Below are 25,638 nucleotides of genomic sequence, written 5' to 3'. Positions count from 1 at the left end.
TTACAGGCCACAACTTGCTGAATTCAGCTGCGAACTGTGTTCAGGCGCGTTGTTTTAAAAACGTGTATTTTCTACATGACATGGGAACGGCAATAATATGAAATGGGTACAACAACAACCTAACGCATTAGTAACACCAAACACACAGAAGATACTCTGTGAGGTTTACTTTTGGTCCAGTTTATGTTGAACGCTAGCATGCTCCGAGCTAGCATGCTCCAAGCTAGCGTGCTAACTAGCAAACTATCTGCGCTAACGCTAACTAGCTTACCAGAATAACAGTCCTTCCCGTATCGAGTGGGCAGCACAAGTAAAATAACTGGTTATAGTTCCAGGTGTGCCTCATTCAAACACTCACGTACTTACAGAGTATTGGGGCCGGTAGCCGTGGTTGTTTCAGCCCGTTCACGTCGCGCTGCTCCCGGTGCAAGCGTCTAAGAACTTGCGCATGCGCGTTACAGATGTGATCAGAGTTACGTGTTTTCAACTAATGTTTGAAACGGCCCGCATTATTTTGTCCTTAAAGCATGTTGTTAACGACACACACTCTGTATTTCCATATTCATGACGTTTTAAGAAAAGTCTTAAATGCGTTGAAATCACGTCTTTGCGTAGACCAAATTTCGCCGACCAGTTCATTCATTATTATGATAATCTTAATGATATTATCGTCTCTCTTTCAACCTTACGTTACAACATGACACATAATCAATAAATTTACCCTTTTCTAGCACGTTGATGTTTCTCGCACCTTTTTCGCCGGTTGAAAAGACGTTGAAATGAGGTCTTAGACGTTCAGACCTCATTTCAACCCGATTTCAACCATATTTCAACGTTGAAATAACGTCTTGTGCTCACTGGGTAGCAAATCGTAGCACTAACAAATGGTAGCACTTAAACTGTACTTATAATGGCACTTTTCTATAACATGTTTTGAAACTGCTTATTTGATGAAAATTGTACTTTCTTGTTACTTGTTCTTCTGAGTTTGCATCTCTATGTGAAAATGCACTTATTGTAAGTCACTTTGGATAAAAGCGTCAGCTAAATGACATGTAATGTAATGTCATGTCATGTAAAATGGACAGGCTGCCCTCTGCCGTTCGAAACGCGTAACGACACGGCATTTCCTCCGCCGTCAAGTTCTCCGCAGCACGCCAAGACACGGAGCGCTTCCGCCGGAACCAGCACGTATCGGCGTTGACGCTGACTTGACGTGCGCGCAGCCTCCAGCCCGCTGGGGGGCGCTCCCCTCCAATCTGCGTCCTGAAACCACCGAAATAAAAACGACGAGACTCCCCCAGCTGTTTACCACGTCCGGCCAGCCGCCATTGCCCTGGCGCCCTGCTGTCACAACAAAGTGGAATCTCCCCCCCCCCCCTCGTGTACACGTATAAACACGGAACATGTGAATAAAATACATACATATATGTGTGTGGGTGCGTAGGTGTCTCTACACTCGGCAAAGCTCAAACGGAGACCGGGGGAGCGGCCTCCTGCCCGCTGGGGGGCGCTCCCCTCCAATCTGCGTCCTAAAACGACCGAAATAAAAACGGCCTCCTGCCCGCTGGGGGGCGCTCCCCTCCAATCTGCGTCCTAAAACGACCGAAATAAAAACGGCCTCCTGCCCGCTGGGGGGCGCTCCCCTCCAATCTGCGTCCTGAAACCACCGAAATAAAAACGGCCTCCTGCCCGCTGGGGGGCGCTCCCCTCCAATCTGCGTCCTGAAACCACCGAAATAAAAACGGCCTCCTGCCCGCTGGGGGGCGCTCCCCTCCAATCTGCGTCCTGAAACCACCGAAATTAAAACGACGAGACTCCCCCAGCTGTTTACCACATCCGGCCAGCCGCCATTGCCCTGGCGCTCTGCTGTCACAACAAAGTGGAATCTCCCCCCCCCCCCTCGTGTACACGTATAAACACGGAACATGTGAATAAAATACATACATATATCTATGTGTGTGGGTGCGTAGGTGTCTCTACACGCGGCAGAGCTCAAACGGAGACCGGGGGAGCGGCCTCCTGCCCGCTGGGGGGCGCTCCCCTCCAATCTGCGTCCTGAAACCACCGAAATTAAAACGACGAGACTCCCCCAGCTGTTTACCACGTCCGGCCAGCCGCAATTGCCCTGGCGCTCTGCTGTCACAACAAAGTGGAATCTCCCCCCCCCCCCGTTCGAACCGATCAAGACACCCGGATGAAAGTCACAGTCGTGTTGCAGCGCCGCGATCGATGCCTGAGCCACACGACGTGCGCTGTGGACGTTTCTACTCCCGCTGCCCTCTGGTGCTGCAACGCCCCGCCGCCGCCACACGATGGCGCCAAAGGACCCTGTTTCCCACACACGCCCCGAAGCTGAACGCACGACATGCCCCCGTTATAGATGCTGCATCCCAAGCACAGAGCAGCCCATGAATTGTGTTTGACTCGTGGCCCCGCTAGACGGAGCTGCCAGCCGGCTGCACAGCCCCAGCGGCTGCCTTCCTCCCAGAGAGAATTGAAAAATCCCACTAGCCGCCAAAAGAGGGGGCGAAGTGCCCGTGAGCTTGGCAGACTCATCAGCAAGCAGTCTGTTTATTGAAGTGAAAACCTCTGTCTCTGGCCATCTGTCTCTCTCTCCCACGTGTGCACGTATGAACATGTGAATAAAACACATACATATATCTATGTGTGAGCGTGTCTCTACACGCGGCAGAGCTCAAACGCAGACCGGGGGAGCGGCCCGCACTGTCATTGACGACACGTAGACATCAGTGAGTGCGACGCTTTTATTCAACACAGTGACGGGCCAACTTCAGCCGCCGGCGGCGCCCTGCTGCTCCGCCAGCTTCAGCCGCCGCCGTCTTCTTCACCTGGATCCAACTCCTCATCTCAGCTGCTCCTCCTGCAAACAGTGTGGACTCTTAGTTTTTAAAATCCCTCATTTTAAATTGGCTGACAATGACCTTCTGGCCTGTGATGAGGTGAAACATCTTGGACATTTCATGACAGAATAAACATTTGCACATGTGGACTCTTTTCAAATGCTTGTCGTTTTAAAAGCATTAAACAATGTCTCAGGGGCCTTCAGAACCAACCACAACAGTGCCCACGCGTTGATAAACAGCCGGCGTCCGCTGGTGTCACAGCGAAAAAGGCCACAATCGCGCGTCACTCGACTTGACCTTTGAATACAAAACTTCATATTCACCATGGTATCTATAAAGAGCGCCTCCAGGCCTACAATTTAGACTTAAAAAGTGATGGAGAAACATTCTTCTCCAACATCATTAACAACAACACTAATAAGGCAAAAACCCCATTTGAAACTGTTGACAGACTGACCAACCCCCCAACACAAATACCACCTGAACTCCATTCCACGGAGAAATGCAATGAGTTTGCGTTCTTTTATACAGATAAAATTGAAGGCATCAGACGCGCCATCAATATCTCAAACAAAAATGCTGGATCACCACCCTATTCAGGCAAAAGTAACACAGCAATGATGACAACCTTTAATGTCATAGACTCAAACTCTAGTGGAAAGGGTGACAAATCTAACCATCGACCGGCTGTCTTGATGCTCCTACCAACTTCTTTAACAATGTTTTTGACTGCCTAGCAACAGACGTATTGCAAATAGTTAATAACTCTATTCAGTCAGGCCATTTCCCAAAAGCCTTCAAAACTGCAGTTATTAAACCTCTAGATGCCTCTATTATCAACAACTACAGACTAATTTCAAATCTACCTAAAATAAAATAATAAAATAATTGAGAAAGTTGTCCAACAACTTAATCACTTCCTGGCTCCAACTGGCTGCCACCACAACTTCATAGCACCGGGACGGCCCTTATTAAAGTGGGAATAGAGCTGTAGGTGAAGGAGTGAAAGTGGCTTAGAAGGAAAATTAAGAGAAGAAAGGAAATGGAACAGTAAGTGAAGAGTGGGGGGGGGGCACAGGCTGGTTTTAGACCCCCTGAGTCCCTTTTATTCCCTCGCTCCTCCCCCCTCTCATTCCTCATCTCCTGCTCTGTCTCCTATTCTTCCTTTCAAATCAGGCGTCACTGCCAATCAACTGGATTGCCATGACAACATTTCGCATGACGCCCCTCCAAACCCGCCAGCAGCCCTATAAACAAAAACAACATACAAAAAAAAAGCTGAATTCCGACAGCTCAGGATTGATGAGGGGGAGTCCTGTCAAAGGCCAGATTAGATTAGGATTGAAGCACACACACGCACACACACGCACACACACACACACACACACACACACACACACACACACACACACACACACAAACCACATCACAGCTCGGAGGCAGCAGGTGCTTTTGGTTAAACCTTAATTACATGATCTCTGATTTCTCTAATTGATATGGTAATAACTTTGTAATTAATGCAAAAGCAGAAATACCAGCAACTCTCCTAATGAATGGATTTATTTGATTAGCGTTGTCCATCCACAAATGGTGATACAGATCCACCAAGCACTGGTGCTTGGTGGATCTGTATCACCATTTGCTTCTAACAAGGATTCTTTCACAGATCGTGCTGTTCGGCTTTTCAACTACTCACTGGTCAAACTGGCATCCTTTATCTCTTAATGCTAATAATGGGCTGAATATTCTTTTGAGTAATCAAAACAGACTTGAAAATTAATAAAATAGTTAAACTCCTGCAATATCTTATCTACAGCTGTATTAGACAACGTATATTTTCTAACTTTAGCAGAACGGAAACCATTTTAACCTCAATATCATTCCCAAAGTTTTGCTTTGTATTGCTGTTTTTACTTTCCCCATCTCTTTTTCCAAATGTCTTTATTTCTCGTAGATTTTGGTTTAATATTCATATTAATTGACATTTTGTTTTTAAATCTGCTACTTTCCCACACATTTAGTCATGATTTTGTTTAATAATGCACAGAATAAACGTTACGCATGTTGGGTATACTGATAGTTAGGGTTTTCAATTATTTGAAAGATTTAATGTGGCTAACTGCCCCTTCTCAAAATGCAATATACCTTTCTGAAATCAAACACTATAACCTTTACTACTAACCTTCATGAAGTATGATTCATTGCAGGACTCCTGTATTTTACTGATTTAGTTTTATTGTTGTAAACTGACTCAACGTATTCAATAGAAAAACAATTTGAAAACCCAAACAAATTCTTCCAGCAGATGGAGCCACATACATTATTCCTTTAGGACCATCACTTTCTATTCCATTTACAGTTTTTCTCAATTGTTTACACACAAATACTGGTACTTGACACACAATGAGCACAACATGTAACTCATGCACCAACCCCCTGAAACAATTCTGCTAAACTACAGGCACAATTCTTGCTTTACACTCAAATTGCAGTTTCAAAACACTACACACAATTCTCTGCACAATTTTCATGAAGAAAATTTTGTTTTCACAAGAAACACTGTCATTCAAAATTCTAAAGTCAATTGCCCTACTAAGCACACTGACTCGTCACATGAGCAAACACCTGTCACACAGTGTTACAATTAGGAATCAGAGCTTTAGCATAAAAGGGCAACAGGTGAGCTCTTCTGTTTTGGAGCAATGGATGACAACATTAGAAACAGCCAGAGGAGTGAGAGTAAGAGGACGAGGAAGGCCAAGGACCGTAAACTCTTGACCAAAGCTATGGAAGAATTCTTTTCTGCCTGGAGATGGAAAGTTTATCACCGAAATCCACAAACGCATATCCCCCTTCTCTAAGCTATGGAAGACGCATGTGAAGATAAAGCAGTTGATGCTTTTCATGGCTGGATTCGACATGCTGAGCGATATTTCCCCCGCTGCTTGGCCAGGGAAAACATTGCTTGTGATGTGGATGAAGTTCTGTGGAACAGACCGGAACAGAAGACAGGATGCAGTTTTTTTATTGTAACTGTATACAGTAAATTCTTCTGTTGTTTTGTATGTAGACCATTGTATGTGCAACTTTGTGTTGGTTGGGATGTACACTGTGTACATTTTTTTCGTGGGAAAAATACTGTAAAATATATGTTATCATGTATTTGTGTGTTCTGAGTACAAAAACAATATTCTAAAATATTTTACAACACATATGTATGTACTGTCTGTAGTAAGTGTAACACTGAATAAAACAAAGGTCAAAGTCATTATGATGAATGTGTGTTTTACATTCATCATAATGTTTTACATTGAGCCCATCAGTGTTCAACTGGTTCTAATAAAAGTCTATTCATATGATGATTTGTGTGTCATTTGAAAACAAAATACCATTTTGAGAAGAAATAACATTGTTTTGAATGTAAAGTTTCATTTTTCAGGAGTATTGAGGGGTTTTTCCCATTGTGTGTGTGTTTTTTTATTTGTGTGTAGAGTTCTGAGAGTATGAGGCATGCTTTAAGAAAATGTGTGTAAACAATCGAGAAAAACTGATTTTGCTGATGCTTTTATCCAAAGTGCATTAAACCAAAAGTGGAACAGACACAGTCATTTCACAACAAGTTGAGCATTCAAATTGTTTTTAAACTGTCCTGGAATACCAACACCTCCAGGCTTGTCAAGAAAGCTCACCAGCGCCTCTTCTTTTTGAGGACTCTCAAGAAGAATCACCTGTCTTCAGCCATCCTGGTGAACTCACTAGTCCTGTCTATGCATGGCTGGCTGGCTGCAAAGGTCCCAGGTGAATATCAAAAATGCATTGTAACTCATGGCTTTGCTACGACTCAAACCAGGTACCATAGAGTCCCCTGCCTGATTCGTATCACACTGTTTGAATAAAAGGTTTGAGCACAATGTAGTAAAAGTATTTTTTATTTTCATTGTGCACAGCTCAAAACAGTTCACTAAAAACGGATAAAATATATGATTGAAAGCCCCTGGAAGTGTTAAATGATTATGTGCATGTGTCTCTTCATGTTAGGCCGTGTTCCTATGTGCACATCCCAAAACGGTGCACAAAAAACAGATGAAGTTCATCATAAAAGCCCTTGTAAGAACACTAATTCACCTCTGCACACCCAGGAAATGTGCACAAAAATCGGATGAAGTTCATCATAAAAGCCCCTGAAAGTGCACTGAAATTTGTTTAAAGTGTGAAGTTCATGCTATATGAGAAGAGATAATGATTTGTCTAATAAAACAGTCTTGATGAATGATCAAATTTGCAAAAAGTCCATTTATTGCTTGCAAGCAGGAGGTCAACTACACAGGCACGTATCACGGTGCTCTGTGGAGATGGCGTCTCAGAGCAGTGAAAACACTGAGTTCTTATACACACACATGAAGGCCATACTCAGTGGCAGGTATGAAATATTGCAAACCAAGATAAGCTAAGAACCACGGTTAAGATTGGGGTAACAGAGTTCCTTTGTTCGAGCATTTGGGTGAAGGCCGGTTTGACTGTCCTCCTTCACACAGCTGCAAAAGACAACTTTTGGATCTCCCCTTTTCTTCTCACATTGCTTCAACAGACAATAATCACTCTTTTAGCATAAGATTATGTTATAACATATTTTACCATTACAGACCCTAATAATAATTCCTTGATATACAATAGGTTCCTCTACGACTAGTCGTAGCGAGGACCCTAAATATTCAGTGCTAGAAATTCAATCATGTTTTTCTTTCAAATCCCGATGACACAGATTTACTTCCATAGAGAAGTGTTGAACGACGCAAATGGCAGAAAACGTAAGAGCGCAGCAGACCGGTGGTTTGAAAGAAGCTATGGTATTTAGCGTTGCACTTGATTAGAGTGTGGATGTAAATGACATACCACATTTGGCAGTCATGGCAAGATACGGTGATGTGACTGTAAGAGAGGAACTCTGTCGCTTAAAGCGAATGCCTGGAACAACAAAAGGTGAGGATATAGCCAGAGTTTCTCTAGAGCATTTTGAGGAGCGAGGGATTGACATTAGCAAGATTTTTGCAGTGACAACAGGAGGTGCCCCCGCCATGGTCGGGAAACAGCGGGGAGCACTCACATTAATCGAGGAACGAGTTGGTCACCCCATCATGAAACTTCACTGCATAATACACCAAGAAAATCGTTGTGCAAAAATGTAAAATTCAGATCTTAATGAGGTTATGGCTACAGTGGTGAAAGTTGTAAACTTCATAGTTAAGCGATCTGCTCCAACACACCAACAGTTCACGTCGCTGCTCGAGAAAATGAACTGCGCACACAAAGATATCATTACATTACATGTTATTTAGCTGACGCTTTTATCCAAAGCGACTTATGTTGCATTATAACCCATGCATTACATTTTTGCCCTGTGGAGCAATTAGGGGTAGGGTGTCTTGCTCAGGGACACGGCACATGGGGCAGCCGGGATTCAAACCACCAACCTTCAAGCCCCCAGCACACTGCACGACTCCATGCACCACCATAGCCGTCTCCACACAGCAGTCAGGAAAGTTCTGTCCCAGTCCTTTTTTCATGTCGGATGTTTCATGGCAGCATTCTTGTGTAGTGTTTGTTACACTTTATTCTCTCTTTGTGCCATTTGCTGCCATGCAACTTTTTTGAAATGAGGGAATATCATTGCAAGCAGTATGCAAAATGGGAACTGCATATAAATCTGTAAAAAAAAGTATTAAGAGTATTGCTGACAAGAGTGTGATGTGGATGTTTCATAAGCATGGGAGCATTATTGTATAGTTCTCATATGTTTGTTACTCAGACTTAATTCCCCTGTTTTAACATTTACTGCCATTATCCCTGGATATTAAACTTTGGATGTGAAGTCATCATTAAACTTAATGTTGACATTGCACACAAATAAACAATACATTTTGAAAAGGGCACTTCATATCAAAAAGGTTGCCGACCCCCTGCAATAGGGCTTCGCCCGGTTTTCAGTCGGCTCGGGCCCTAATGAAAAACATCTGTCCTTAAAAATCACCTAGTTACAGTTGTGGTCTGAATCCAGAAGGCGGCAGTATGGCAGACATGTTGGATCGCAGCTGCCAGAAAAGCTCAGCGAAGAAGAAGAAGAAGAAGACTCCCAGAATGCAACTGGACAGTGTACCAACCTCGAGAAAAGTAAACCAAAGTGTCACTTGGTCGTTGGGTCAGGAGCATGGCGACTTTCAGTAAATATCTGACCGCAAAGAACTCCTCTATAGCCGGCGGTATTTTGCTGGCGTTGTACCTGCTGAAGCGGAGAAGAAGGACGAGTCACCGGGACGGGTAAGCGGGCCTTGAAGCGCACGACACGCTGCTTTTAGAGAGTTTGGGACGGCTAGCTGGATGCTAAGTAGCCGCTGCTAGCTCTCCATTCGGACCGACAGGTGACTGCAACCTGCCGCTGGGATCGTGAATCGACTTCCGCCCTTTTGTACGCACTTAGCCGGCAGCTCACTGGTCCGACGCGCTCGGCCCAAATAACGCTATGATCCGCGGAGTAAGCCCGACACGTCGCCGTAACTCTTGACACTACTTCGTTACGAAGCGTTAACTGATGTGTGACTCTGTGCGTGGTATAAGTCCTCCGCTTGTCGATCTGACGCATTGTGGCTCTTTCTTTGCAGCAGAAAAGGAGGCTCCGGCGTGGTGCTGAACGCTGAGGTACGTGGATCACTGCGATGGAAGAGCTCATCAATGCATTCTGTATCACAGCCCGCCTCTGCTACATCTCTCCATTCAGAAAGATGGCAGGAAAGACCGTGCAGCGGTGGACAAGGTTTTCTTCTCCAGGATCTTCGAGATCGTGCGGATCTTGGTACCTCAACTTATCTGCAAGGAGGTAGGAACCTGAGCTCCAGGCCCAACCAATGCTATTGAAACACACTCCGAACAAGAGGGTTGATATTCAAGAATCAAGGATGGGGAATTCTTTTATTTCATATAATCAGGCTGCTTTTGTTGTTCGAAGTGTGATGTTGATCCTTTCAGCACTTAACCGTTAACTAACAGGTCGTATCTTGACCCTTCAGGAGAGCTTCTTCCATTCAGCCTCCAGCCTCCGTCATTTAGTTTCCGTCATATTTTTCCTTTTCACCAAAATGACTGCGATTGTAATTCGGTTGGCCGACTCTGTTGAACAATGACGAGTAGCAACTAGACAGTTGTTACCTGACGTTAATCAGCAGGTAGCCAGCCACACTGTGTACCTGGTTTGTGTGCTGAGGTCAGATAAACTCCTATTACAACAGTAATGCATCATTAACCATAAAACATTTGACATTTTCAAAAATCTTTCAACATAAAAGTGGTTATAAAATAGGTAAAACATTTTTTCCCACTGCTGAATAAACTTGAGATGTTCCAATATACGGCTGAGCGTGCAAAAAAGACTTATGAGACAAATGGAGATGTACAACACAAACTGACAGATGGATGGAAGATCCTTCGCTGTGTGTGGTTCTGAAGCCTTGACTTGTATAAGTGCACTCATCAGATCTGTTAAAAATGCAGTGTGAAATCATGGAACGGGACATTTATTAAAGCATAGTTGAAGCACATGATTCTATGTTTAGCTCCCAATGGTCACTTCCGCATAGAGAGCATTGTCGTCCATGATTGAAGGAGATGGAAACGAGCACCTCGTTGACTTGACCACCTCCCCGTTGGTCACCTTCACACCAGGAGAAGATGGCATTGCCATTCAGGATTGGAAAGATGGGAGAGAACACTTTTACACCTAAACAAATAGCCTTTGTAAGAAGACCTGATCACAGGAAGCGAGTCCCAGTTCATGAGGTCACGGACCTTCCGTCCACTCGCCCTCAACCGTATTTGAACATCCCCAACTGCCATTTTAACTGTTTATACAAGATTGATACTTGGTGCTTTTGCGTACAATATTGTGAAATAATAATATGAAAGTTTTAAAAAATGCAAATATGATTCAAGAAAGCATTTAAATCTTTTTTTTGCTGATGACATTTTACTTCTGAAAACCAGAAAATGTCATTTCTCAGTCCTTTTGGTTGTCTCAGGTCAGCAATGTTCTAAGTTATGACCTCTCATGTCCAATTAAATCATAAAACTGATATCTAGCAGCACTAAACCAGACTTATTTAGTCAAGAAATAAACATCATCAAAAAGACAATTTAGTTTTACGTCAAATTGAGTGGTTACCTTAACCCTTACATAGTATAATAATACAAAGAGGCATTATGATGCCACCCAACCAGGCTGGTAAGAAAGACAAGGTATGTCCACGCTGCTTCCAGTCCTGCAACGCTCAGAAGGCTTCTTTCAGAGGATGTTACAGTTCAAGGGTTGTACGGCAGAACTGCTTTTCTAACACCGTGACATAAATAGTAAGTGAAGTTCAGCACAGTTGGATGGCATTACAGTAGCCAGAGGAAATAGTCCATGCATTAGCATCATCCCGTAACTGTATTCATTCCCATCTTCTCTGGTCGTGGTCTTCATCTCTCCACCAGCCCACTTCCTTTGGCTCACTGTGATGTTTTCATTGGGCAACATTTTCTAGGCGTCAATTTCAGTCCCACCACGATAGCGTGGGTCCACCTGAACGAACCACTCGAGTCCTTAGCTACCCAAACCCGTCTGCTGGCTGTGAGCTGATCCAGGACGCGCTGGTCATCGTGAACGCTGCTTGAACCGCGCGACTCGCTACGGGGAGAATTTGTGACTGATTTAACAAGAAAATTCTTTTTAATTGGGTCAATTGATTTTTGTACTGAATGAGAGTAAATGTCTGAAAGGCCATTCAAAGGCATCAAACAGTAAATTTGATTTGTGTTCATTTCGTTAACTAATATTTTTCGTCGTAGTTTTCGTTAACGACCTTTTCCCTTGACTGAGACAAACGGATCTTAAAAAAATCAAACGAAAATGTTGTTGGTGACCAAGTCCCACTCCGTTTTTTGAAATTGGTGTGCACCTAACTAAATGTCATGATGACGTCATCCCCAGTTTGCGCCCCCCCCCCCCCCCCTGCTATAGACCGATCCTAGGAGGGATATCTAATGGACAACCTAAGTACTGTAAGTAGACTATTATGCAGCTGTAGACACAACACAGAGGGTCTGAGAAGGGGAGAAAAAGTTTAATGTGTCTTTTAAATGTGACTAAAACTAGACTGAAATGTAATTAGTTTTAGTCTACGAAAAAGACTAGACTAAAACTAAGAAGGATTAAAATGACCAAAGTGTTCGTCAAAAAGAGCACGACTAAATCAAAAATGGCTGCCAAAATTAACACTGACCTACACGACTGATGTGATGTCATTCTAAGGGAAAGAATCTCTCCCAGAAGGCTGTAGAAATGAGGATCTTTTGGTTCTGTTTGTTCTTTATCTGTGGAAACACCCTCTAAAATGTCATAAACTCTGGTTGTCCCGACAGCAGAGTCCTTTGGCCCATACACGTCAGCTCCAAAGGTCAAGGACACGCTGTCCTCACGTTCCATTCGGACTTATCCGATCAGTAGATATGAGCAAGGGCAGCCCGACTAACGGCTGATGTTTCACAGCCTCGGTGTGTTTGTTGTTGTCCTCCCACAGACCGGCTACCTCATCCTGATCGCTGCCATGCTGGTGACCAGGACCTACTGTGACGTGTGGATGATCCAGAACGGCACCATGATCGAAAGGTCACAAGGGCTTTAGATGAATGTTTCAAGCTTTGATGTTGTTGGCATGTAGCAGCCATGACACATGACAAGTGAAGAGACCTGAAGGCAGACGTGGTGTGCTGGATGGGAACGGATAGCTGGCTTAGTGAAGCTCCTTGGCTTGTGTCAGGCCTCCTGTTCTTCCACGTGAAGCGAGTAGATCCAACGGGTTCTTCTGGGGTGGGCGGCGTTTCTGACAGTGACACGAGCCGATGGTGAAACATCTTTGATGTGACGTGCAGAGCCTCGGCCAATCAGCGTTGAGACGTCTACAGCAACTACTCATCCTTTCACTCCAAGTGGTATTTAATAGCATAATTATGCAATCTCTGGACTTAATGAGATCAGTGTAGACTTTAGGTCCGAACAATCCTCACGTGGTTCTAACAGCGCGAGGGTTCATCACACGTGTCTGTGGAGGCCAAACATGGTTTGTTCCAATCATATGTAGGATGGAGTATTCTAAATGAGGCAGTCACTGATGACCTGTTTCCCTTCTCCACAGCGGTATCGTAGGCAGAGACGTCCGTCTATTCAAGAAGCACTTTTATTCCTACATATCAGTGATACCCGGGGTAACTGCCCAACCACGTGTTCCTAACCCTAACCCTGCTCAGTAATGTACTCCATCACCACCGCCACTGGCCAGTGGATGTGTGCCATAGCTTCCCTTAATGTGAGATGTACGCTGGTCCCCTAAGGAACAGATCAGTCCTTTTGAATCACATACAAGCCTATTTATTCTGGGTCACTGGCATCCATCTTTGCAATGGGACTCCACTAATGTTTAACCAGCACCTGCTCATCTCTCTGCATGTTGTGGGTTGCAGTGCAATTATCGGGCGCTCGACAAAAGATTTCAAGGCCTTCTTGCTCAGCTTTGTCAAAGTCATGCCACTTGTAAGTGTGTTTACTTTATTCTATTGTCTTCAGTATGTAGTTGTGGGAAGTGATTTCTTGGTTATTATGCATATCAAATAAGCATTCTTTTTTACTAAATTGCATATGTACATATGTAAAATGTGTGTTTAATGACTGAGAGGAACGAGATGCACACAGTTGATACGCGGTCAGATCAGTGTCCATCTTAAATGTCCTCATGGATTCACAAAGATAGACTTGAGTAGAACACAACGTGCATAGTACTTCAATGATTGTGACACAAACAATAATGAGATGCATCAGTATCAATACTTGGCTGCGATTAGTGCAGGTCAGCTTTGCAAAGCTGGAGGGTCCATTTGAAACCATGATCACACGTTGATGTGAAGCAGACTGTATGCTCAGGGTCATTGTCCTGCTGGGACATGAACCTCAACACTGAGAGGACCAGCACCAGGTCTTTGGGGGTTTAACAATTCACAAATCCATGTAAACCTCCTCGACATTATCTCGTGTCCCAATGAAAGGAATTAGAATCTGTGGTGATGCCATGACACGATCTAGAAAAGCCCAAGGGTGGTGAGGGGGGTGGACTTCTGGTTGGCTGCAGATAATCCCCCACACACACACACACAGATGCAGTTAAATGACTATCACGTTATAAATGCACGTTCAACAGTTTGTGTATAAATGGAACAATTTATTGCTGATTTGTCAATCTTTTCTTTTGTATGTGGAAGGTAACATTTCCATGTTCTAAGAACCATGTTTTGGAAGAGACAATCCCGAAATCCCTTTGTGCATTTTTCAGTGGACGTTTAATATTGAGACTGATCTGCCGTTGGTTGACCATTAGAATCCAATCCAGCATAACATTATTCAAATTGTTTGCTTCTAATTGAACAAGCGAAGCAACGGTGTGCATGAACACGATATGGTTTCATAAGTCCTGGATTCATGTCCGTTGGGTGTGACTGGTCACTTCAGATCGCCTTGGTGAACAACTTCCTGAAGCTGGGTCTCTACGAGCTGAAGCTGAGGTTCCGGGAGAGGCTCACTAAGAACTTGTACGACCAGTACCTGCAGTGAGTATCAAAGACCACAATGACTAGTTGGCCTCAGAGGGCTTTACAGTCTGTACCCTCCCATCGGCAAGCCTCCCAAAAAAGGGGAAGAAGCTCCATCGGGATGGACCGACTACAATGTACAGAATGTAAAAATGAACAATGCATTCCGTTCATATGACACAGATGGTCAGCATACACATGACCTCATTTAGACATTAATGCCAGCCATAACGTTATTAACGGTAAGATTGGGTTGCTTTAATTCGTATTCTTAGGAAAGTCTTTGATTACACATGCAGACACACAGCATTGGGGGCGGGCCTAAGAATGACTGATGGCCAATCTCCTATAACAGTTGCTATATTGTTCATAGTTTAAGTAAAAACCTTACTGTTTAGGCCTGTTCTTAGTGGAGAATTGTAATTGAAAGGGAGGGAATTCTCATAGTTGAAATCCTTTTCCATGTATAGCCTGAGATGTCACAATGGGACTACTGCTAATACTGCTAAAGTGGTTGTATCAATCATGTATAGCTCTCATCCTGTCGGGTTTCGTTGTCTCCTCTAATGTGTTACTTTACATAGACAGGAGATATATGCAGTTCTCTCACAAGACCCAAGCAGGATATGTGTCTACGGTTTTTACTTTTTTGATGATGTGCTTTGGCTCTCCAGGGGGTTCACCTACTACAAAATGGGAAACCTGGACAACCGGATAGCCAATGCAGACCAGCTGCTCACACAGGATGTGGAGAAGTTCTGCAACAGTGTGGTGGACCTCTACTCTAACCTCAGCAAGGTACCAAGCTAAGGCTTCCACATCAGGAAGGGCCAGCATGCCGGAGGCTTTTCCATTGGATACGTGGACTGTGTGGAGCATTTGGACAGAAGCTCACAGCCCATTCGAGCAGATGATCGCATTGCTCTACTGTCACACAAGTGATATCATGAGTTTGAGAGGTTCAATCCTTTCACACCCGTTTTGAAATGGTGTGTCCTATGTGTGTCCTTCAGCCTCTGTTGGACATCGTCCTGTACATCTTTAAGCTGACAAGTGCCATTGGTGCTCAGGTGAGTAGAATATGTCCTAGGTCTCTTACTACCTGTGGAAATAAAATGATGGAATATTCGCCCAAGAAAATAGAACTTGTTCAATAACTACATTTGTATTCAGGTTGTTAAAGAGCAGAAACAACCTTTTTCATTAATGCCATTGAAATGGTTAATGAGTCATTCTGTGCTCCTGACTGATTGGATCTTGTTCTCCCCTTAAAGGGGAAATTACATCTTCATTCATTTAACCTACAGGCGTCAAACTCAAGGCCCCCGGATGGCTTTGCTATTGCATCTGCTATTCCTAAAGACTCCACTGGGGGTCGCCATGTGAGGGAGTGTTAGACCAGCGCAGGGCCACTAGATCCCTTCCATTGGGGGGGGTCGCCCTGTGCGGTCACTTCTGATACGGATCAGTTCAGTTTGGTTCATCACCTTAAACATCAAAGCAACGCACTAATATTTCATGTAGTTTACAGGAAGTCTGTTTGCTCATCCTTTTCTGAGAAGTTGCCAGCATACCTTCATTTAGGTGATTAAATAAACTATAGCACGTGGTATTTTTACAGCACCTCACTTTTGGACATAGTCACAACATTTAATTTCCATGGAGGGAATTCTTATTGTAATTTTTGAGGCCTATGAATTAAGAACTTCTTTTTATTGATAGCAGTCGACAGAATGCTATTCAAACTGACTCTTTCTAATACTAGTAGTAGTACTAAAATACTACCAGTAATAGTGACACTACAACTAGTGTCAATATTATTTCTATTTATATTAATGCTGCTACTACTACTGATGTTACTACAAATACTACTATGACTAATAGTATTAGTACGTCATCTGATTATACTAGTACTACTACTAACACGATTACTTTTAGTTTTTCTACTGCTTTTAATCTAAAACCTACAGCTAGTACCACACTTACAACTATAACTAATACTATTTATATTACTTTTTTTTTGCAATTCTTTAAAGTTCACTTCAGCTTTGCTCATTTCTGTATTTTCAGCAATGTTTAGAATTTGTTTTTTTTTTTCAGTATTTTATTCAACTCTCTGAAATTAATTTCAGCTTTTTGCATTCCAACGCATTTTCAGCAGGAAATGCATTTTCTATTTTTTTGTATACTACGTCCACTGATCTCAGGAGATCTCATTTCACTATTTGAGAACAATGGGGGCAGCTAGGTAAACCTAAAACTTTGTTTTCAATGTCCTGTACGCATCCATGTTCTTTGGCCGCAGGCTGTTTTTAGCTGTATAAAACATGTAAGGTCACATACAAGATCATATTCAGATCATCTCCAAAGTTACACCTTTGAATCAATGTGTGTCAGAGACGGAGCCCCCTGATTGTGAGGCCTCCTGCTCTGATGAGAAGGAGTCCCTCATTGCCGACCCAGAGTAGTGCTTCTAATGGCATCCAAATGGTGGCAGGTCCACCCAGGTACGCTGTCAGCTATGACATGAAATCGGCATGTGAGCTCTTCATGACGCCATCAATGGAAAGGATCTAGAGGGCAGACACTTGGATGTGAGCCTCTTGGCTGCTGGCACTGGGAGGGCCATGTTTGCAGCCAGCATGTCTCTAAACACGAGATGTATGGGACAACGGGGCTCACCCCCCTCCATCACCCAGGCCCCTGCTGGCAGAGACGTCTGCTTGCATGTCGGACAGTACCTTCCCAGCAAACGGGCCAAGCTGTGTGTACATATGGGCAGCATGTGATGCACAGTCTAGCTATGCCTGCAATATGCAGGTGTGCACTGGCAACTGCTGTGGGGGAGCACCTGAGAAATATTTCCCCATAGTCACGGATGTTTACGTCCTTTTATTTTTCATTAAATGCGCTTCTTAGGTAGTCGACAAACAAGCACACATACACTTGGAACATTAGAATTCTCATTTTCTGTGTGTTCATAATGTTCATGTATACATTTGTTTGCTTAGGGCCCAGCCGTCATGATGACCTACCTCCTCGTCTCGGGCCTCTTCCTGACCAGACTGAGGAGGCCCATCGGCAGGATGACCGTCACCGAGCAGCGCTACGAGGGGGAGTACCGCTTCGTCAACTCCCGCCTCATTACCAACAGGTAAGCAACGGGCCCCGCCTCCACTGCTACAGCGCTAGGACTGCACTAGGGCTGCAACAACGAATCGATGAAATCGATTAAAATCGATTATTAAAAGCGTTGGCAACGAATTTCATTATCGATTCGTTGTGTCGCGCGACTATTATCTTTGAGTATTAAAAGAAAGTTGCGCGCGCCGCGCAGAGCTGAGAAAAAAAAAGTTGAGCGCTCGCGCAGCAGAACATCGGAGAGACCCGTACTACTGTTCTGAAACATGCGGAGGAAGAGAAGCCAATGCGACCTAAATATTTCACACTGAAATGGGGGGTGCGGGTCCTAGCGGGCAACGGGGGGGGGGGGGGGGGTGCTGCGGTTTTCTTTGCAGCGCCAGTAGTTTTACGTTCTAATCGCCGCGCTCGACTTCAAGGTGTAACCTTTATTATTGTTCGGTCTGAAACAGCGCGCCCAGTGACGGGTGGTGCAGCAATATTGATGTCCGGGTGGAAATCAGGAGAAAGGTCGGTCCGGGATATTTTCGGGAGGGGCTTTGAAATTCGGGAGGGTTGACATGTCTGATTGTAAGATATGCAAAAGCGACATGGCCTGGCACGGGAACACCACGGCAATGATTCATGATTTTGTGCCTAATATATTTAATTTGGCGGCTGTAAAGTATACATCATGCGATGTGTGTATGTTTTTTGTGTTAGTCCATTTTATTTGCTTACTTAGGGATGTTCAAGGAGCAATCTGTTAGTGCCAAAGATATTTAGAAAGTGCACAGTCAGTTCTATTTTTCAATAAAGGGTTGGAAATTAATGTTTTTACATTTTTTTATTTTTTTATCCGATTCATCGATTAATCGAACAAATAATCGACAGATGAATCGATTATTAAAATAATCGTTAGTTGCAGCTCTAGACTGCACCGCTGCATTGATGTTTTCTCTTGCCCCAGTGAGGAGATTGCATTCTACAATGGGAACCTGAGGGAAAAGCAGACCATTTACAGCACATTCAAGAAACTGGTGGGTACGCAAGACTAAGCCCATGTTGTGGTTCCCTGTTCACCAGTGGCTCGGATAAGTGTGTGTATGCCTGCTTCATGCTATACAGAGAACATCATTCCTTTTCTTCTTGCAGGTGGATCACTTGCATCACTTTATCTTCTTTCGCTGCTCGATGGGATTTGTGGACAGCATGATTGCCAAGTGTAAGTAGACAGGTCTCGTTTTATTTTGCTTGTATCCAGGTACAGTGCAGCTCGTTTGGACGATTGTGTCTCTGAGACAGTACTGTGGATTGTCATGTAGCAGCCAGCTAGCCTACGTCAGCATCAACATGCGCTGTGATTGGCCAGCGGGACAGCGGGGCTATCAGATCTGCGTATTTAGAAAGAGTTCAGGATGGACTTGTGAATGTGAGCTGTTGACCTGTAGCTGGCATCATCACGAGGTCATTGGGTTATTGGACTGTCATAAGGTGGCACAGAAGGTCCAGGTACCAGATGGTTTCACATATCAAACATGTAGCAGGAAAGCACCAGTATTCTCATTCTTTGGGCCATATGACAGGGCGTGTTTTTATGTCTCTAAAATGTCCATGTGTCTTCCTGTGCAGACGTGGCCACTGTAGTAGGCTACTTGGTGGTTAGCCGGCCTTTCCTCACCCCGTCACACCCTCGACACCTGCACAGCACGCACTCTGAGCTCCTTGAGGTCAGAGAAATCACACGCACAATCATTTTTGAAACCGTGAAAGTAATGACTATGAGGGGAAAATGTCAATGAGCGTACAGCTTGCCCTGTAACTGCTGTGCACTAATGTTTAGTCACTGGTTGCCTGTAGGATTACTACCAGAGTGGGAGGATGCTCCTGAGACTGTCTCAGGCCCTGGGTAGGATTGTCCTGGCAGGCCGGGAGATGACCCGCCTCTCAGGGTGAGTGTTCCACGATGTGTGCTGATGCTACCTGCAGGTCCCACACAACGATACCACTTGGCCAGGAGAGGAACATATGGAATTATTCATTCAGTTTATAGTCAGTCAGTTACATTCTTAACTCTTGAGTTCTGTTGTGTGTGAATTATTGTCACTTCAGGTACAAAAGGCTATATCTCTAAAACCAGCGGATTATGGAGTTCCTATCTGAACCCCAGCTGGGATCCAGGTCATAGGTCAAAGGGAGAACCTGCTTCCTGTTTTAAAGACTAAATAGAAACTATTCGCAGGTACTACTCTGCAATCTTTGAGTTGTTCGTCTTCATAGAAGAGCTGAAAGGAATTATTCATTTTACTACGTCTCATTTGGTAAACGGACTGTACTTGAATTGCTCTCCCTGGTCCTCAACCCCTCCTTATCACCACATGTCAGCATTCAGCCCTTCACTCAGTGGTGACAGGAGCTACCCTACATCAGTAACTTCCCTTTAATGCCACAGCTGCTTTGGCATCAAGTGGCTCAAACAGGGGGATTGTTATCGACAATCCGTTCTGTTAAAGCAGCTGCTCTGTGAACCTTTCCACAGTGGGTAGTGTGAAAGAGCTGAAAAGTACAAGAGAGCGCAGGAGAGAGGCTGCCATCATGGACACAACAGCTACACCTCAAAATCAGCCCAACTGGGAGCGAGCTGGGGTCTGTTCTGATCAACTCAACTACTTTATTCATGCTTATGTCCTTAACAGATTTACATCTCGTATCACTGAACTGATGAAAGTCTTGAAGGAGCTGAATGCTGGCAAATATGAACGCACCATGGTGTCCCAGCAGGAGAAGGGTACCCAGCCCTCTAGTCACAATGAAATATGGGACAGAGATGGGGGCAAAGCGTTGATCCGATTCTTTTTCATTCCTAATAGAATCCGACAGTGGTGCAGAGAAACTGGTCCTGGTGCCTGGGAGTGGCCACATCATCAACAAAGATCACCTCATCAAGTAGGTCCCCCGTGCTGTGTGTCCTGGAGTGTGCAGTGGCAAATCATTGAGTCCTTTAAGGAGCTCCGATTGTTTTTGCAGATTCGACCACGCACCCCTAGCAACACCCAACGGAGACGTCTTGATCAGAGACCTGACATTTGAGGTAAAACCCGCTCCAGAGTTGATGAACCAATGAATGGAGCACATCAGATAGTGTTGTCTCTCCACCCTGTGCAGGTGAGATCTGGCACCAATGTTCTGGTGTGTGGACCAAACGGCTGTGGGAAGAGCTCGCTGTTCAGAGTGCTGGGAGAGGTGAGAAAGCACCACAAAGGTTGTGCACGTATGTTTCTATTTGGCCATTAACAAACCAACTGCATGTCTTTTGGAAGCTGTGGCCTCTGTTTGGAGGACGCCTGACCAAACCTGAGAGAGGGAAGCTCTTCTACGTCCCACAGGTAAATCTGTCAGGGTATGATACACCAGGGCCGTCAACATGAACACGTTCATCTATGTGATTAATGGGACTTCGACCTGAAGGTAACAACGCTGACCCCCGCTAGCTGCAGTCAGCTCCATCAAGAGGAAGGGAGTTTTCTGTAATGGAAGTAACGGCTATGCTAAGCTAGCTGCTAGGCTACTTCCATCTCAGCTACAACAGCTAACGTTACCCTGCGGCACAGTCTGCAGAGGACACTACTGTGTCCCTAAAAGACAGTGGTTTGAAAACGTCCTGTTAAATGATGGAGAGTTGAGAGCAAAGTGCACGAGGACAGCAGGAAGAGACACTAGTTCAACATGTTCCACCTCCAACATGATGAAATGGGGGCAGTTTGTGTTTAACATAACATTTAAAACCACATGGTCGGAAATACACGCTTTCTAAAGGGATTATTCATGAGATTTAGTCTTTAGAAGAAAAACAAACAATTCTTTTTTTAATCTATTGACCCTAATTCGAATGTCTAAATATTTTGAGGAATAAAATGTTTTGTTCTTTGAAAGAGCAGAGTTGCGTTGTTTCAAAATGTGCAATTCATTTTTTTAAATCTATTGACAGCCCTAATATATACACTTATTGTCAATAACCCTATTACAGATACAGAACTATGTAAACACATAGATGTGTATTATCATATTTACATTGACACCAATATGTTTGATAGACAATACATGTTATATATGTACACACACAGTAATGTTTAAAATGACTTTGGACCAAACAACAGTTTTACATGGTTACAGAGGCCTTACATGACTCTGGGTTCTCTGAGGGACCAGGTCATCTACCCCGACACACATGAAGATCAGCAGCAGAAAGGCATCTCTGACCACGTGAGCTACAACACACTCGCACACACTGTCACGTTCTGTGTGTGTGTGAGTTTCTAACCACTTGGATCATCTTGTCTCTGTGTCCAGATATTGAAGGAGTATCTGGACAATGTCCAGCTGGGTCACATCCTGGACAGGGAGGGTAGCTGGGACTCAGTCCAGGACTGGATGGATGTGCTCAGTGGAGGAGAGAAGCAGAGGATGGCTGTAAGGACTCCCTCACTCCTCTTTGTCCACTTGTGGCATGCTGGGAAATGAGCGCTTCAAGGCTTGAAGTGGGACCTGAGGCGCGTTGAGCTTTGGAGGGCGACCGTGGTGCACTGAGTAGAGGGGTGCGCTGGGAACAGCTGCTCCATGTCCCGGGTCCAAGTGTCCCTCAGCAGACGGAGAATCATCTCCCCACTTCTTTCTTTCATCCATTCCAGGCTCGTGAAAAGCTTCACGCCGTCTGCTACAGATTATTTACTAACACGTTGACGTGCCCAGCCCTAATGCAATGACATGGTACTTTAGTAATCTACTTTCTCCCAATACTACGTTACTATGGACTGACAGAAGGAGACAATTGCAAAGTAGCCTCCGAGTGCTTTACATGTTCTGCACATGCAGCATAGTGAATGATGGCAGCTGTACTTCACACTGCTCTATGAAGGCGGCCCAATGAGTTCATGAAGAATCGCTGCTGGCTCAGCACAGGAAAGGCTCAGCTGTTCACTTTGTGTTCTCCCTCCCCATGTGCAGATGGCCAGGCTGTTCTACCACAAACCCCAGTTTGCCATTCTGGACGAGTGCACCAGTGCAGTGAGTGTGGATGTGGAGGATTTCATCTACAGCCACTGCAGGACGGTAGGCCCCACAAACACAAGTCAAAGCTCTGCACTGGCAGCTCCAGACAAAAGGCTGATTTTCCTATTTCCCTGACCAATCTACAGGTGGACGGTTTGCACACACACACACACACACAGTGTCACATAAAACGTTCTAGGAGTGTCCATCATTTGCAGGTACCAGTGAAACTAGTTTTAAGGTTACGACTGCTGGGGTACAAGCCACGCCCCCACAAAGTGAATGGTTCCGTATCTTCTGAATGCAAGGAAGCTCTTGTAGCGTGTAATGGTGTAGATCAGTGGTCCCCAAACTAAGGCCCGCAGGCCAGATACGGCCCGCCTCCACATTTGGCCCGGCCCCCTGAACAAGACCAGAGGGGCATTATGATTTTTTTTTCAATCTGGCCACGCAAATCCTAGACCAGCCTCTGTGAAGTAGAAGGGAATAATGGAGAAAAGGTTGATTCAGAATGCAGGTATTTAACCTGCAGTGGTCAAACCATTATTTGTTTGTTCAATGGTGGCAATTATTATTTATTTCATTAAGTGATATTATTTATTTTCCTGACTTTTGTTTCTAAAGATCCCGGATCGTTATTATTTGGTTATATGTGGCTTTCTGGAAAACAATAAATGTTTACATTTAGGCACCCACTGCAATGGTCACACTTTTTCTGACCCCGGCCCCCTCCAGAGAAGGGAAAAGTTATCTGGCCCTCACAGGAACAAGTTTGGGGACCCCTGGTCTAGATGGAATAATGTGGTTTAAATCTGACTGCGGGTGTAGGAGCAGAGCTTAAGGGTCCAAGAGGCAGCTGTTAAACCTGTAGCCTGTACAAACCTTTATCAGATCCCTATTTTCACCACGTGGGCAAAGTCCCCAAAAGATGTCTGTGTACAAAAATGAAAGCGTGAAAAATGATCCTTGAATCAGCCATCATGAAGCCAGTTTGCATTACATGAAAAGCCTCTTCTCGGTCTTCTTCTTCTTCATGTATAGTGTATTATTCCAACGCTAACTAATAGTTGGACATGTCGTATTCTGGGCTGCCCAAATGTATGGAATTAGAGAAGATATGTACAGCTGGACCCGACTCCAAACATCACATTCAGCAGGAAGCAGGGACACCCCCCCCCCCGTCAGTCTGATCATTTGAAGTCCAATGTATTTACAAGGGGTGGATTGATCCTGTTGCCATGGCAGCAGATGGGCTGCAACAGTCACTGTATGAATGTCCCGGATCAGTCGAGTGGTGCCTCCTGTAGATGTGGGTGGTGTGTTTCACAGCTGTGTGTCTTTTGGTCCTCAGGTGGGCATCACCCTGTTCACAGTGTCCCATAGAAAGTCTCTGTGGAAGCACCACGAGGTAAGGACCCCGTCATGTTTCACTTATTATGACACATGTTTTGGAACCAGGCTTTTAACCGTGGCTTGTACCTCTGTTTCACTCTGTCATCCAGTATTATCTCCACATGGACGGGAGAGGAAACTACGAGTTCAAGCCCATCTCGGAGGAAACCGTGGAGTTTGGCTCCTGAGTGGCCACACATGCACTGCTCAATAAATTCAGTCCACTAATGATTTGCACTTAAATAGTTCTAGAAAATAATGTTTATAATCACGTTTCCTTTCCCTCTGATATTTAAATGATCACTTCAGTCCATACTAACCATGGATTTGTTTCTGTGCAATTGGAGAAAACACTTATTTATTTTGCCAACTTGAAAGGTGTGTGCGTGACGGTGGAAATGTACCACATTGTTTTAATCATCTGTGCCTTCACAAGAGTATTGCTAGTGTTCGTATCCCAGCAGGATGCCTGGTTGGTTCTCGTTGAAGTCACACGCTCCCACAAGCTGGAAAGGATTTGAATGCCCCACAAATACCAACGTGATGGTTGGTTGTTTTAAAAGAAACTGTTAATGACGTCGACACAATAAAGTGTCGTTGTGTGAGGATCCACGGCTCACTTCCTCCTGCTGCTTTCTGCCATTAAAAAAGAAATGGTGTTAATAGTCTTGTAGACGTCCCACCCAGTAAAGAAATGGTAGAGGTAAAGCCTCTGACCCAGTAACAAGGCCGCTCCACTCACTCACTGTTTAACACGTTCTCTGAATGATTGCTATTGATCACTGTGAGTCAAGTGGGGACAAAATGACTTCATTCCACTAAAAATAGGAAGCTCTCCCTCTAAAGTTGCTTCATCCACTTTTCTTCTCCATAAATGACCTTTGAGTTTATGTAGCTGGTCAGAGCTTCCATCCACAGAGGGTTGATTGGAACAAATCCACGTGGCTTGGAGCTGTGGTGAAGAGGCAACAACAAGGTGGGGTCAGCTTGACTAACTAATTTGTTGATTATGAGACCTGAAGATAAGGATCAAACGGCAAATAATTCAGACTCATAATCTTGTTATTGAGCTTTGTCCAGTTCAAAGGAAATGTATAGTTCAGGGAAGTTGGTGTAAAATGTATATTAATGTCAGACTACTGTGTTGATACCGATTTTCCACGTAGCGGAGAACTGGCTCGAGGGTAAAGATGACTTCTGTCCATTAATGTACAGACTGCTGTGAGACATGGAAGAGGAGGCAGCCTCAGTGATGACGTGGTTTATAGGAGTCGATGCTGTAATGATCTCACTCTTAATACAATAAACTGTTGGAATAATAAATGTTTGTGTGTGTGTGTGTGTGCCACGGTTCTACCTTTGGTGGCTCCATGAGTCCGTGTCCTTCGTGGGCCCAACATTGATTCAGCACCAAATCCTTTTATAGATAAAAATAGCATTTAAGACATTTAACCCCATACTGTGTGTGTTCCTGATGGACAGGTGTCGTTCCTGTCCTCAGGCTGTGAATGGCTGAGTGATGACAGGTAGGGGTTTGAAGAGAAAT

The 25,638-nt window shown here is 44.5% G+C and overlaps 1 protein-coding gene across 2 annotated transcripts; it reads left to right on the top strand.

Annotated features, from left to right (window-relative positions):
* The first annotated feature begins 8,986 nt into the window (after positions 1 to 8,986).
* abcd3a (ATP-binding cassette, sub-family D (ALD), member 3a) lies at positions 8,987 to 25,415 on the top strand. Of its 2 annotated transcripts, none has more exons than XM_037455754.2 (23): positions 8,987 to 9,182; positions 9,527 to 9,560; positions 9,640 to 9,738; positions 12,473 to 12,561; positions 13,413 to 13,482; positions 14,452 to 14,549; positions 15,206 to 15,329; positions 15,545 to 15,601; positions 17,543 to 17,685; positions 18,622 to 18,691; positions 18,807 to 18,876; positions 19,284 to 19,381; positions 19,512 to 19,603; positions 20,348 to 20,439; positions 20,522 to 20,597; positions 20,679 to 20,742; positions 20,817 to 20,894; positions 20,972 to 21,037; positions 21,825 to 21,914; positions 22,002 to 22,121; positions 22,656 to 22,760; positions 24,052 to 24,108; positions 24,203 to 25,415. In XM_037455754.2, the coding sequence occupies exons 1-23, from the start codon at positions 9,073 to 9,075 to the stop codon at positions 24,278 to 24,280; spliced, it is 1,980 nt and encodes a 659-aa protein (XP_037311651.1). In that variant the 5' UTR covers positions 8,987 to 9,072; the 3' UTR covers positions 24,281 to 25,415. The 2 variants fall into 2 exon arrangements, with proteins under 2 accessions (XP_037311651.1, XP_037311650.1); XM_037455753.2 differs by having other exon boundaries at positions 9,524 to 9,560.
* The last annotated feature ends 223 nt before the right edge of the window (positions 25,416 to 25,638 follow it).

The sequence above is a fragment of the Pungitius pungitius genome, chromosome 19, assembly GCF_949316345.1.
Source record: "Pungitius pungitius chromosome 19, fPunPun2.1, whole genome shotgun sequence".
NCBI lineage: Eukaryota > Metazoa > Chordata > Actinopteri > Perciformes > Gasterosteidae > Pungitius > Pungitius pungitius.
Note: the sequence above shows the minus strand (reverse complement) of the source record. Positions and strands in the feature narration are given on the sequence as shown.